Source organism: Phyllobates terribilis, unplaced genomic scaffold, assembly GCF_046119375.1.
Source record: "Phyllobates terribilis strain yellow unplaced genomic scaffold, ASM4611937v1 Scaffold_7__3_contigs__length_470593459, whole genome shotgun sequence".
Classification (NCBI taxonomy): Eukaryota; Metazoa; Chordata; class Amphibia; order Anura; family Dendrobatidae; genus Phyllobates; species Phyllobates terribilis.
The window spans coordinates 112,374,344-112,389,136 of record NW_027362767.1 but is presented as its reverse complement, the minus strand read 5'-3'; the positions used below and the strand labels follow the sequence as shown (position 1 = coordinate 112,389,136).

The window sequence follows — 14,793 nt, the reverse complement described above, 5'->3', positions numbered from 1 at the left end:
GAATTGCTCAAGTTTATTTGCCTCTGAAGTTGAACATACACTTTCCATTTTAATTGTGTGATCGTGTATCTTTTGCATTGCAGTCAAGTGGACTATCGGGCAAAGCTCTGGGCCTGCAACTTCTGTTACCAGCGAAATCAGGTGAGACATGTTAGTAAGTCTGTCATATACAAGCTTTTGTGGTCCGAGGGCAACATGCCAAAGAAGGTGATCAAGGACACTAAAATCAGTCCTGTGAGTGACACGGATTGACTGTGTCAGGCTTCACAAAGGACCATGTAGGTCTGGGAGTGCAGTGGATATTACTTTTCTGCCTCTTTAATTTTTGTGCTGTTGTGTTCAATTATTTTTTGTGCCTTTTATACTACTGGATCAATAAAGCAATTCTTTTAAGAAGATGTGAGTGCCGGCCATCGTTTGGACTCTTGCTATTGTAAAGCACCACTCCAGCATTTTCTTTTTTTATTGCACCGCTGGAGTGGTGCTTTAAATGTAATTCCCCTGCCCCCTGTCTGACACTCACCTTCCATCGTCATCCGTTTCTGACTGACCAGTCAGAAACTACTGTCACAAGATGGCGCAGAGAGACCGGAGTGGCACTGAAAAAACTGTGAAGACGCCAGAGGGTGAGTATATGACCGGGGGCAAGGGGCTTAGCTTTAAAGCGCCACTCTAGCGTTGAAAAAAAAGAAAAAAGGCTGGAGTGGTGCATTAAGACTGTCTTCTTCAAGTTTACACCACTTATTAGTTGGGTTACTTCTGGTCAGAAATTTTTTGGCGCACAGTTTTAGAATCTTGGCCACTCCACTTTTTTGAGAAACTGCACCTCTTTTTTACAACAGCTGTGCGCATATGTTGGACATGGAGCAGAACATGTCTAAAACACCTACAGATATGTTGCAAATCATGAAAAGCATTTATTTTTTGCCCAAGTTACGCTAGAATTCTGGCACCTTTAACTTAACCCCTTCAATGTTTTAAAAATATGAAAGAAAAGATACCCACAAAAGTTCAAATCACCCCACTTTTTTTCCCTCATTAAAAATAAAACAATTAAAAAAGATAGGTAGTCTGTAGTAGGATGAAGTAGGTGCCGGGAAAAAATCCGCGCTCCTCCGTAGTGAAGAAATTTGACAAGAGATTGTATAGTTAAACAGTCTTGTAGTTTATTGTTAAAAGCTACGATTACTACGCGTTTCATGGACGTCCCGTCCACTTCCTCAGGTACATAGCTGATGTAGACCGATTTATCAAGCGGTCTTATATACATAAAACCACACGTGGAAAAAAAGCCTGCTGTTATTCTTGGCGCCAAGACCAACAAACGGTTTACAGAGAAACAGTGAAATTATTTATAAATAGATTAAATGAAATTATTGATCGACTAATTACACTCTTATGCAAATAAAATGAAAACCATAGAACAAATAATTAAAATGATCTCTGAAATGTAATCATCCAAATGTATAATTACATTTATATTAAAGCACATGGGATAAAACATTTGTAGTTGATTAAGGACCGCAGTGTATGCGATCCCAAAGTCCTGGCTCTTTTGTATCATGTGTGAAAGATCAGAGTGTCCAGACCGCTCTGCCAGACCTCACACCTCGTCCAGACCGCTCTGCCCGACCTCACACCTCGTCCAGACCGCTCTGCCCGACCTCACACCTCGTCCAGACCGCTCTGCCTGACCTCACACCTCGTCCAGACCGCTCTGCCAGACCTCACACCTTGTCAGCTGACAGGCAGAAAACCAAGAGCTGAAGGAATGGCAGAAGGTGCAAGCCTGCTACTAGTGTATTAGGTATGAGGTGTTTGTCAGTGAGGAAAGGGGGGGAAGGAGGGAGGACGGACATGGAGAGATAACTGAGGACTGCAAGTGTGTAAACTCCTGAAGGCTTGGTTTATTACCATGTATTGAAGATAAGAGCTTCCAGATCGCTGCGCTGGATCTTACACTTCGTCGGCTGACTGACAGAGGACAGGGAACTAGAGGAATAGAAGAAAATGCAAACTAGTCTCCGTGTGACGTTCTAGTCTGCTAATGGTATATTATGTGTGTTATCAGTAGCAGTGTAAATAAAAGGGGGCAGGTTGGAGGAAAGAGTGGGGGAATGAGGAGATGGCTGTGTGGCTGTAGAATGCTGAGATACTCCGTTCTTGTAATGTGCTATGGCATATGTATATAGATGTTAGTGTAGAAGACCTCGGGAAATGCATGGAAGGCAATGGTGTGCTGAATTACAAGGCTAGAAATCTTGCTGTTCTGTTATTATCAATATATATAATATGTATGGCAGGAATATGGACGATAACGAATTTTGTGTTGTAGGAATTGTGGGGTTTGAGCCATGTGTCAGAATACATTGGGAATAAAAAAGGGGGTGGGGTGGACACATGATATATAATTGAATTAGAAATGTATGTAATGGGTATATGTGATTACTGACCTCAAGATTCATATAAAAACCTCTGTGATTTCATTTAGCCCTTGTGGCTTCAAAGTGTTGAGTTTATACATCCAATACATTTCTTTCCGATTTAGACATTGCACCCTATTAGGGGTGTCAGGCAAGACATGTTCAATAGGTAAGATCTTAAGATCCCTGTAATCCTGCTTATGTTGCAGGACCATATGTCGGGACAGCCCATGTTTCATGAATCCTGTGGTTATATTATGTCTATGTGAATTGAGTCTATTATGTAGTGCCTGGGTGGTTCTGCCCACATATTGTTTAGGGCAACTACATTCAATAACGTATATCACATAATCTGCTTCACATGACATGGGATATGACATTTTGAAATTTTCACCAGTGGCCACCGAAGTGAAATTATCAGTGGAATGTATAATAGATTTACAACACATGCAGCTCTTCTTGCCACATTTAGTAACTAAGTGTTTTTTTCCATCTACCACAATATTTGGTTCCTGCCTGCGTAATTTACTCGGAGCCAATATATTTCTTAATGTAGGTGCTCTCCTGAATATTATGGAGGGATTTCTCGGTAAGACCTGATTTAATAAACGGTCATTTTGAAGAATATGCCAATTTTTTTGAAGAATTTCTCTGATTTCCCTATGTTGTTGATTATATGTGGTGATGAATTTTAGTTCATGCTCAAAATTCTCATTCTTTTTTCGTGCTGGTTCCCTCAGTAATGAACTTTGATTATTTTTTTCCTTCACCTGTTTGAATGAATTGAATACCAAATCTTTGGGATATTTCTGCTGTATAAATCTCTGTTTCAGAACTTCTGATTGTTTGTCATAATCTATTTCAGTGGTACAGTTTCTACGGATTCTTTGGAATTGATTGTGCGGAATATTAGTAAGCCATTTTTTATAATGTACACTGGAAAAATGGATGTAACTATTGGTATCCACTGATTTAAAATAAGTTTTAGTGAAAATTCTGTCATCCTTTACATATAAAAGATATAAATTACAAAATTGTGCATAAAAAAAGAACAGGGATTGTGTGATATTTCCCGGTCATCTAGAGCCTAAACCTGCTTGAACTGTGACATGGATTTGAGGTATTGGGTGCCATAGGAGTGCCAACAAATGCTTTTTACCAGAATATTTAACTACAGCAAAATCAAATCTTTGACCTAGATGAAGGATCCTATTTTCTGCCGCTGCGGCTGGGCCCTATAGAAGTGCTGTGAAAAGGAAGGGAAAAATGATGTACACATGTCTACGCAGATCTTAAGTCTGCGGAAGTATCTGCTGTTCCAGCGGCATCGGCACTGTCTGTCCCAGGGAACATTGTTATGTTAGGCAATCCCTCAGGCCAATCAGCGCTGGCTTCACTCCTCCTGCCTTCAAATCACTTACATCCAGAGGAAATGAGCAAGCAGCAGCTATGTCACTCGATCCCCGGGAGAGACAGTGCTGACACTGCTGGAACAGCATCGGTACCGGAGGTGAATATAAGTGTTATTATTTTCCTTGAGTAAACTTAGGGATTCAGAAGGTGTTGTCCGAGTAGTGGACAACCTCTTTAAGGTTTGCCTTAAGCTGATTAGTTGTCACAACTTAAATATAGATTGAGATATAGCAGCAGTACACTGACGAGCAAAAGGGTAATAATGTTGTGAACTTTTGTCTTTCAGGCCCCATATCTCACCATCCACTACTGCTTCTAACATGAGACTACCAACATTTTATAGACAATCATCTTGGCTTTCTCATACATAAAATTGACTTGTAACTATTGACCATATGATTAGTTATGCAGATTCTTCTCATGTCACTGCAATGTTACTGTTTTGCTCCTAAAAATCTAAATTGTCATTTTTATTATTTGTTTAGTATTTTGTGAATCCACCTTTTGGCTTTCAACACTGCCTGAATCCTTCATGCTCTCGATCAGATTCAAACATGTCTCGACTGAAATTTGATCCCAGGTCTCTTCTACACGTTCCCAAAGTTGGTCCATACTGGCCGGCTCACTTGGGATATGTATATAGCGTCTTCCTCAACTCTACCCACAAGTGTTCAATTGGGTTGAGGTCTGGGGACTGTGGGGGCCAATCTAGCACCTCTCCTTCATTGTCATTGAACCCTTTCTTTGCCAGTCTCAACGTATGCTTCTGATGTTTGCCCTGCTGGAACACTGTCGTCCTTTTCATACCCATAGTACTTGAGTGTGCGAAGTAACTCATCTTGTAGGATACTCATATATAGCTCAACATTGAGACCACCATTGATCCTAGTCAAGTATTCAAAGCCTTTGGCTGTGAAACAACCCCATATCATCATGCTTCCTCCACCGAACTTAACAGTTCCTTCAATTTCTCCATCCGTTAGCCCCTTGTTCCCTTGTTTCCTCTGGACTCATTCACACTCATTAGAGCCTAGTCTATTGACTTTCATCTCATCTCTCCAAATCCCCCATCGGCAATGTTCTACTGTTCATTTTTCGTACTCGAGCCCGCTCTTCTTATGACAATATTGAAGTCAAGGCTTCTTCACCTTTTCTGGCCACGATTCCAGACTTGGGTAACATGCGTGGCACAGTGCTTGCCTGGACGTCTGTGATCTCACCATTATGAAGCTTACGAGCCTCCTCCACTGACGTGTTTGTCGAACCAAAACTAATATACCTTGTGATGAGTTTACTTGTTGATTCCGATATTTTGCCTGGATGTCCACCTCTTGGGTTTTGAATGGATAGACTTCATTTCATATTCTTCCTGCTGTCGTGGCGCTCACATGATGCAGTTTGGCAATTTTCTTGGCTGAGACACCGCTATTGATGAGCTGCATAAGGCGGTTTCTCTTTTCTTGGGAAATCTTCATGGCTGCTCCTCGATTCGAACCAGTGACCTTTCCTTTGGGAATCAACCTAATATCATACTGCGCTATTAGGGGATAAGAGAACAGGACGTAATTTGTAGTATACAGGAAGAAAAAGATTTTTCCACCACCAGAAGCAAAACAGTAACAATGCAGCGACATGACAATAATCTGCATAACTAATCATATGCTAAATAGTTTCAAATCAAATTTATGTATGAGATAGCCAAGATGATTGTCTATAAAATTATGGTAACATTGTTACCCTTTTGCTTGTCACTGTATAGCTTTTTTCACTTTTTATTGAAGGTCATCAGCAAAATTTTTAAACTTGAAATTATACAAATTATATTTCACTTTCCCTTTTTTGTAAATACTTTTATTTTTACGTGAACTAATTAAGAGGTTTTTTAATTTATTTTGGGTCAAGCTATCTCAATGTATGTATTCTGATTTTTATGTTTTTTATTGTTTCAGTTTCCACCAACATATGCCGGCATTTCTGAAATGAACCAACCCGCAGAACTCCTTCCGCAGTTCTCCACCATTGAATATGTAGTCCAGGTAACATAGGTCCTAACTAGTATTTTTATTGTTTTATTAGGTCAAAAACAATCAACATTAGACTCCTCAGGAATTGAAGCCATAATAGTTTTTGACTTGCAGTTATACAAATTAATTCCCGGCCAAAGGAGGGAACTTGGTAATCGCGGATATTCTGATTATTGGTTCACGTATCAGATGCACCATCACATCCAAATTTTACAGAACTCTCGACTATTCCATTCTACATAAACCCACACCACTTCTATTGTTGTTGTTCACTTGTTATTTGCCTAAAAATTGCTAAAGCTTGAGATTTTGAGTAGTCAACTTAAAGCCGGATATAGGAATAAAACGATCAAGTATTCACAAAATGTCAGACATTGCTTCTCTAGGGTTAGCCACAAGAAGAAAAATGTCACCTGCAAAGACTGAGGTCTTCAAGACAGTTATCCCTATAGATACAGTGGCAACCAAAAGTTTTGCATTTTTTTTTTTTAAAGTGTGATGACTTCTGTCTGGTTGTTGTGATACCATTTCCCTGGTGATGAAGTGAAAGCGCATGAAGTAGTCATCATGCAAGACCTTAATTTTACCCACAATGCTTTTGAATATAGGTATGGTCATTTAATTAAAGAAAACCTACTGCTCTTAGCCATCGCACCACAGTTTGGCGACTCCCTTTGACCCCATATTCTTCATTCATTTCGTGTGAAATCTGTCCAGCACTTTTATGGACATCAGATACGGACTTTTTCTTAATAATGTAATCAACTCCGGAGGAAGTTTTCCGTGGTCGTCCTCTTCTAGGTTTGTCAGCCGTTCCAGAACCTCCTTTTTCTTTCTTTAATATACGTGACACTGGACTCTGAGATCAGGTGAAATCCATATCTACCTCTTTTTGGCTTTTGCCTGACTTCGCTCTCAGAATAATAAGCTTCCTGACATCTTTTAACCTAAAAACACACATAACAAAAAAAACAATTTTTTAGGCAAAATTCAACTGCCCATGACAAAATCTGCAAAACATTTGGCCCAACAAATGTTGAAAACTAACACATAAAGGGATAAAACAACGTCAAACACTATTTTCGTCCTTATAGCTGACAACCATTTTCTTCCGGTTTACTAAAATCACCAGGAAAATGGCGTCACAACAACCAGACACAAGTAATCACACTTGGAAAAAAAAAATACAAAACTTTTGTTCGCCGCTGTATGCCTTTAAAAGAGTGTAATGTTCTTAGTAACGGATCTAAATAAAAAGGGGGATCCTTGTGTTCCTCTAAAAATAGGAAATAGGTCTTATTGTCTTCCATTAATCTACAGAGCGGAAGATGGGTTCGAGTAGATAGTACGTATAAGCTTGATAAAGGAAACACCGAAAAGACTGAACTTTAGTGTTCTGATTAGATGTGAGCAAGGATTTCTATCGAAGGCCGCACCCTATTGCGTCAAGGATAATTCGAATGGGGTCTCTTAATTTTTTTATTGATTTGTATGATACCGCCAACTGCTGACCTAATATTGTATGTAGTTGAGCGGCAATGAACAAGGCCTATCTGGGAAGAGGTTACTATATGGAGGAGGATAGATTGGAGAATGACAGCCATCATTTTGGTCGATGGCTTAAAATGAACATTAAGGAGAGCTATTGGTCCATATGAGCCAGTAGCAATGGATCCTTGCTTCGTTTATGTAGTAGTAATATACCGGCGTCATTGAAGCGATCTGGCATGGAGGACAGAATCCAAAGCTTTTTTAGAATATAGATGATGTTCCTTGGCCTCATTAGTCCCTATGTCCATCTTTATATGCTTTTGTAAGGTGGGTGATGAATTTTCCCGTATTGATGATGGTGGGGATTGAGCTCCTTTGGGTTTCTTGCACTTTTTATTGTTATATTAGATTGTGAAGTGTGAATGAGTTTGTCCATGTTATTACTACTGAACCGATAAAATACAATTTTTGCTTAGCCACGGTATAAGTCTTGAGAGTGTCGCTGCACTAATTTTCATTGAATTTACATTATTGTTGTTGAACTGTGGTCTCATATCAGACAAAACACACAGGTTGGTTGAAAAAAGACCTTTTCAAGTCCAAACAAGGAGATGTAATATCTAATTTGGACACTAGATGGTGCTATTGCCTTACAAATGGAAAGCTCAAGGCTGATAAATCTTCCAAATTGCAAATTGGTTTTTTTTTTTTTGCAAATGATAATGAAAGAGCATGAAATCCAGCAAATACTTATCCACATTTTAAACCTCCAGTAAGTCATCAGTCCTAAATTTTACTTCTAGTAAAAATGTATCCATTTCAAATAGAAGAAAAATGATGGCTGTTTAATGGATCCGTTAGCTGTAGGCTTCAATGTTAAAAAAAACAAACAAACCCAGTTGAAATCAGTTTTTGATCAGGCGGACAAAAAAGTTGTGTCTGCACAACTTTTTTTTTATCAACGCATTGCTGCTAGATCCGCTCTAAGGCTTTGTTCACATGTTTTGTAGACGGATCCAGCAGCAATCCATTGACAAAAAAAGTTGTGCACATATAACTTTTTTTTGTCCTGCTAAAAAACTGATTCCAACTGGATCTGTTAATTTAACATTGAAGTCTATGGAAAACGAATCCTTTAAATAGTCATCTGTTTTTCTTCACTCTGAAAAGGATCTGTTTTTTTGCTTACTGGATCACTTTCTAATGACTACTGGTCTTCCATTTGAAACTGATCCAGTAAGCAAAAAAACGGATACTTTTAGGATTGTAGAAAAATGGATGACTATTTAAAGGATTTGTTTTCCATAGACGGATCCAATTGCGGTCAGTTTTTTATAAGTTCTTTCTGTACAACTTTTTTGGCCTGCTAAGATTACGGATCGCTGCTGGATCCGTTTTTTTTTTTACATGATTACTGGACATGTGAACTTAGCCTAAGACCCCTGCTTTACTTTACAATGTGATAATGAAAGGAGAAATGGCGCCTGTGCAGTAGCCATAATCGGGGAGGCGAGAGAGAAAGCCCCAACCATTTTAGCATTAGCGTCGGCATTTTGTTGTGTTTATGGTGTTTTGTGCCTTCTCTTGTTTCCACCAAATTAATTTTTTAAGTCGATTTTTTTTTATGTGTTCACATGTGTTTTTTATGTTCGCCATTGTGGGCACATTTTAACATTTCCGCCTGAATGTCCTCCAGTCCCCTGTGTGCGCCAAAAAGTTTTGTGCAATTTTTTTCGACTCCTCTAAAATAAAAGTCACAAAACCGGTTAAAGAAAGAAAATAAAAACATTTTTATCTTTGCAAAAAAATTAATTTTGCAGGATTTGGTGGAAAAACCATCAGAAAATACCACAAGACAAAAAAGTTAAAGTGACGTAAAACCCTCCCCACCACCCAGGAATGATGAAACGGGCCCAGAGAGTTTTGTTGGCTGAATTTTACCTGGCAATATAATCCAGATTTTTGATCTCTGTAGAGGCAGTATTAGGGTATGGGCACATGACCTCTTTTTCAGGCAGATTTCACCTGCAATTAAGTGAAAAAGCACCGCAAAACTGCTGTGAAAAATGAACATAATGCACAGCAATGTAAAAGCAATGCTGCTGTGCACATGTTCAGTGTGTGTAATTTCTTTAACCGCAATAGGGTTTGGAAACCGTGAAGTGGGTAACAGAAGTGACATGTATGTTCTTCGGGCGGCTTCATTTGGAAGCCGCCCCCTCTGTATAGTTGGAAGTATAGGGAAAAGACGCCCCAATAAGCGACAGCAAAACCACCAGAGAAGCCGATTCAGGGAAAGGACTGCCAGCTTTTTCCTGAAGCGACTTCACCCAAGATATCAGGTGGGTCCACCATTATCTTAAAGTTGTATGCACTTACCCAAAGTCAATTTTTGTCTGTGATTTTTGACCAATTTCACATATCGGTGCATCTACTATTTTGAAATTTTTGTGTCCTTGTCAGACCCCAATGATGATGTGCATCTGATTATGATGAAACACATTGGTTATTTTACTATTTAGTCTTTGCCTCCAAGTATTAATATGCCATTGTATCTTTTTTTTTTGCAGCGGGGTCCTCAGATGCCTCTGATCTTTCTTTATGTTGTTGATACATGTATGGAGGATGAAGACCTTCAGGCTTTGAAGGAGTCAATGCAAATGTCTCTAAGCCTGCTGCCCCCTACAGCCCTGGTGGGGCTCATCACCTTTGGTAGGATGGTGCATGTCCATGAGTTGGGGTGTGAGGGCATTTCCAAGAGCTACGTTTTCCGTGGAACAAAAGACCTTAGTGCCAGACAGTTACAGGTGAGTGTCAGGGATCTGTAATTGTGATGTGGTTTTTATTCTCTATACTTAAAAGGGTGGTCCGAAGTAATTTACCCCTAAATGCCTATCTAATTAATGCCATGATCTAAACTATTTACTAATATATTATTTAATTTAATAATTCCCTATTCTTCCCTCACTACACTATCTAATGGCTTTTTCATTTTTCCTTCCTATTTGGTGAGAGAATCCCAGTGCATGCTGGGATCCTCAAACAAAGCTTCATCAGGGGGCAGAGGCGGTGGTCATTGCCGCAGACACTGCCCCCTCCTTGTAACAAAGTGTCATCAGGGACGCTCTTTTCAGGGGCTGGGCATGTCCCTGCACAATCTGCACTGTCCAAAATGCACAAAGCCAGCAGGAGAGCACGTTGTCAGAATACCTGGCGTCCAGTGACGTCACTTGTGGGTGTACCAGGGCCTATTCTCGGATTAGTCCTCTGAGATTCATAGTCCCTGGACGACATTTCAAAGTATATTTTCTCTGAACTCCAGCGGAGTTTCAGAATAAAACATACTGTACACAGCTGCAATAATGCAGACACTGTTTGATTGATTCTGCACGTGGTTCGATCAGCATGAATCATCTGATAGGTTCCATTTGATTTCTTATTCACCCCTAATATTGTTCCCCCAATGCAGACTGCGTTTCCCATGATGCCTCTGCCAGTGTCACATCACACACTACACTTGTTCTGCTTGAATCCTTTCTAATGGCAACAGTGATAGATTAGTCCATCTCTCCTGCCTCCTCCTTGTGATAGGTTTCTCCCTGTCACGTTTTACAAGTAGCAGTAGTGTGAAGCTGCAAGTAAGTAAAGGGAAATCCAGCACTGCCATCTGTCAATAAAAAATTATAGCAAGATTAAGGGCGGCTTTTCAGCTTGAAACGCGTCAGTTTTTAAGCTTTCTTCACAAACTTTCTTCCTTTTGTTTTTAATGGATTATTAATAAAATATAATATTTTTTTTTTCGACGGATGGCAGTGCTGGATTTCCCTTTACTTACTTGTTTGTGCTGACTCTGCCAGCTGAATACGACACTCTCCGTCCAACTTATATCAAGCACGGATAGCAATCTTAAATAGCGCCGGCTGGCTTTTCCTCTTCCAATTACTCTAGTGTGAAGCTGCATTTGCTAAGCCAGTGCTCCCCAACTCCAGTCCTCAAGAGCCATCAAAAGATCATATTTTCAGGGTTTCCTTAGTATTGCCCATGTGATAATTAAATCACCTCTGCAATAGTAATGAAATCCTGAAAACATGATCTGTTGGTGGCTATTGAGGACTGAGTTGGGGAACACTGTCCTAAGGAGATAGAAAATTAGCACAAATCACTGTTTAGTATAGCCCATTTGAGTCTGGAAACTGCAACTATTGAATGGACTAACGCTTGTGATAGGTTCCTCCCTGTCAGATATTACAAGTAGCTGAAGGGGGAACTAGTGTGACGCTGTATCACATAAAAAAAGAGAAAAGGATTGGTAACCTCATAAATCACTTATTATAATTAGTGATTTATGAGGTTTCCAATCCTTTATAATTATAAACTCGCAGGTATAATCAAGTGGAGCAGGAGGGCAAGGCATAAGATGGTGATTTCTCAGCAAATAGTGCAAACTATTTAGTACAAGTCGTCTTTTTTTGTATAAAAACAAAAGCACATTTGGCCAGGGGAGAACGAGTAAAAAGCGATACTGGTGACAGCCGTTTCTCGTGCGCTTGTATGGCGCCCCTGAGGGTTCAGTCGCCACAGAGGTACTGCACCTCACCCAGAGATGTGGTACCCCCTTCTCTCAGGTAAGGAGGGAGTGCTGCCCGGAACCCCAACACCTGCATCCAACACTACACTGCTCCAGGCCGGCTGGAGGGGCAAGATGCATGTGCGCAGCTGCTGAGCTCTGTCCCTGGCTGGAGTGGGGGGAACCCAGAGGTAGGGGCAACCAGTAGTGGGTGTGGGTGGAGGAAGAAGTTTAGGGGAGCACTTGGACAGAAGGTATAAAAAGGGAAGCCATCTTAGGTGGTGAGAAAAAGATCAGGTAGGTCAGTCAGAGTGAAGACAGCCTGGGAGCAGAGTCTCCTTAGGAGCTCTGCTCCATAAGTAGGGCCCAGTCATAGAGGCCCAGGAGGGGAGCAGAGGAGTAGGCTCCGTTCTAGTAAAGGGATCCCAGGGGGTACGGCGAGTGCAGGACTGCACCCGTACGCCCCGAATCTGTCAGAAGACAGAGGGATCGTAGGCTGCAAGAAGGGGACCGGCCCCTGGACCAGCCGTGTTACTCCAGGTCTCGGCTGGAAAAAACGGAGGCTTCTGGCTTATATAGTCAGTTGCCGAAGCATCATTCTAATCTCCGTGAGGGTCAAGCAGGTCCGGGAACTCCAGGAAGACAGGAGGGACTTCAGAGCACCCGAGCGGGACTGAGAGTGGGGAAGCGCAGGGCAGGAGGGAGAAGACCCAGCGTGAAGAAGGTCTAGTGAGGAACACAAGAAAGTGGGGTTCCGTTAAGTGCTCCTAATCTACCTGAGGAAGAGCTGAACCCCCGTTCTGGTGAACGCAGTGCGACGTGGGAGGCTGTGAGCTGACAATGCAACCTGAGGAACTTGACAACTGTGAGTAAAGACTCGGATGATTGCACCGCACTGCCTCCGTCCATTATTTTAGCTGCGCCGTCTTCCCCCTGCACTGCAACGCCCAGCGCAATCAACACCTACACTGCCCTGGAGCTAGCTCTTCCTGTGGAGAGCCACACCATCCCTGCTGCAGCAACATCGGCTCCAGAGGACCTGCTCCGCAGCGGCGGCTCCCTTTGGCTGCATTCCACAGGTGGCGTCACGAACTTTACAAATCCCCTATAAATAATCCCCTTTTTATTGACCGCCCTGGGCCACGGACCGGGCCAGCCACCGTGATATCCCCCACCAGCATCCATAGGCCCGGCTACCGAGTGCCCCACGGCTCTGGGGGCGAGTCACTTACGCTTCACTTTCCTCTCTTGTTTGCATAGTATTGTGAAGCAGCATCTCCTAAGGAATGCACTACAGAATCGCCACAATTCACTTATGAATATAGACCGTGCGAGTCAGGGGTGCTGTATAGCTGCAACTAATTATTGTATGGACTACTGTTCTGTATAGGGTTTTTACTCACTTGGGTGCGACGGGAGGCAAACAGGAAACGTGTTCCTTTAAAAGTCCATGTTGGTTTTTTACTTCATAAACCAAAAAGCAAAAAGGAAAACAAACAGCCTTTAGTTCAGGAAAACAAAATAAAGTGTCCTTTAAGCAATCTGTGCTTAACCAGTCCTGTGGTCACCCAGGCTGGGTAGCGTCCAGTATCCTGCCTCAGTCTGGAGACAACAACACACAGGAGGCCTTCTCCCTCCAAACACACAAACCATGTGCCAAACAAACAGCTTCCATTTTATAGGTTGTTAACCACACCCAGAGGTGAGGCATGTGGGTAGCTGGACCCGCCCAACTCTCCATACTACCCGTAACCCGGTCCCAGGTGCACCAATCAGTCCTCTTAGTGCTTAATTGCACTAGAGAAACACTTAGGGTTACATCACAGAGGACAGCCATCTCTGTGACACATACCTCTCGTCGACTATGCGACCGTTAGCCACCTTGCATATGTTTATATAAAACAGAAATTATATGTTCAGTTGTATGGAGGGCATAAATGGACAAAGCATGGTCCAGCAGGGTCGGGGCAACAAGTGTCTGATAGCTGCCTGGAGGGATTTTATGTATAATGTAGGCTGAGCCTGTACTGGACTACTAATCAGACTCAATACCACATGACATAGGTGCCCATTATGAAAAGGATCTCAATGTATGGATATAGCTAGATGTACACGATGACATATGGTGCGTAACGGCAATTCTTAGTCATGCAACAAAAACATCTGCGCAACTTTTTCTGCAACTTGCTGTTGCACGACTATTTTAGAGCTGTGATTTTGCTATAAATAAAACCGCCAAATTGCAGAGAAGTCGTATGTTGCGAGCGTACTAGTCGGCTCCTCACAAGGTCCATCAGTTCTGGCGGAACAAACACGGTAGTGGGGGAGGCTGGTATGCTTCGTAATAGTGAGATCACAGACATCCATGCAAGCACCGTGCGACGCATGTTACACAAATCTGGAATGGTGGCCCAAAAAAAGTGAAGAAGTCTCAACTTCAATATTATCATAAGAAGAGTCGGCTCCAGTTTGCAAAAATGTACAAAAAGTGGACAGTAGAAGATTGAAAACGGGTGATTGCAGCGATGAGACAAAAGTCAATAGACTAGGCTCTGATGGGTGCCAATGGGACTAGAAGAAACAAGGGAAAAAGGGGCTAACGGATGGAGAAATTGAAGGAACTGTCAAATTCGGTGGAAGAAGCCTGATGATATGGGGTTGTTTCACACCCAAAAGCGTTGGATACTTGACCAGGATTGATGGTGGTCTCAATGCTGAGCTATATGTGAGTATCCTACAAGATGAGTTACTTCGTACACTCAGGCACTATGGGTATGAAAAGGACGACATAGTGCTCCAGCAGGACAAGGACAACGACCCAAAGCATACGTCGAGACTGGCAAAGAAATTGTTCAATGACAATGAAGTAGAGGTG

General features: G+C 41.8%; 1 protein-coding gene across 1 annotated transcript in view; it reads left to right on the top strand.

The window, feature by feature from the left end:
• LOC141153867 (protein transport protein Sec23A) overlaps positions 1 to 14,793 on the top strand; it is a 246,812-nt gene that overhangs the window by 28,166 nt on the left and 203,853 nt on the right. Inside the window, exons 3-5 of the mRNA XM_073639099.1 lie at positions 84 to 141; positions 5,786 to 5,872; positions 9,922 to 10,158. Coding sequence (XP_073495200.1) covers positions 84 to 141; positions 5,786 to 5,872; positions 9,922 to 10,158 — 382 coding nt within the window. The remainder of the gene's footprint in view (positions 1 to 83; positions 142 to 5,785; positions 5,873 to 9,921; positions 10,159 to 14,793) is intronic.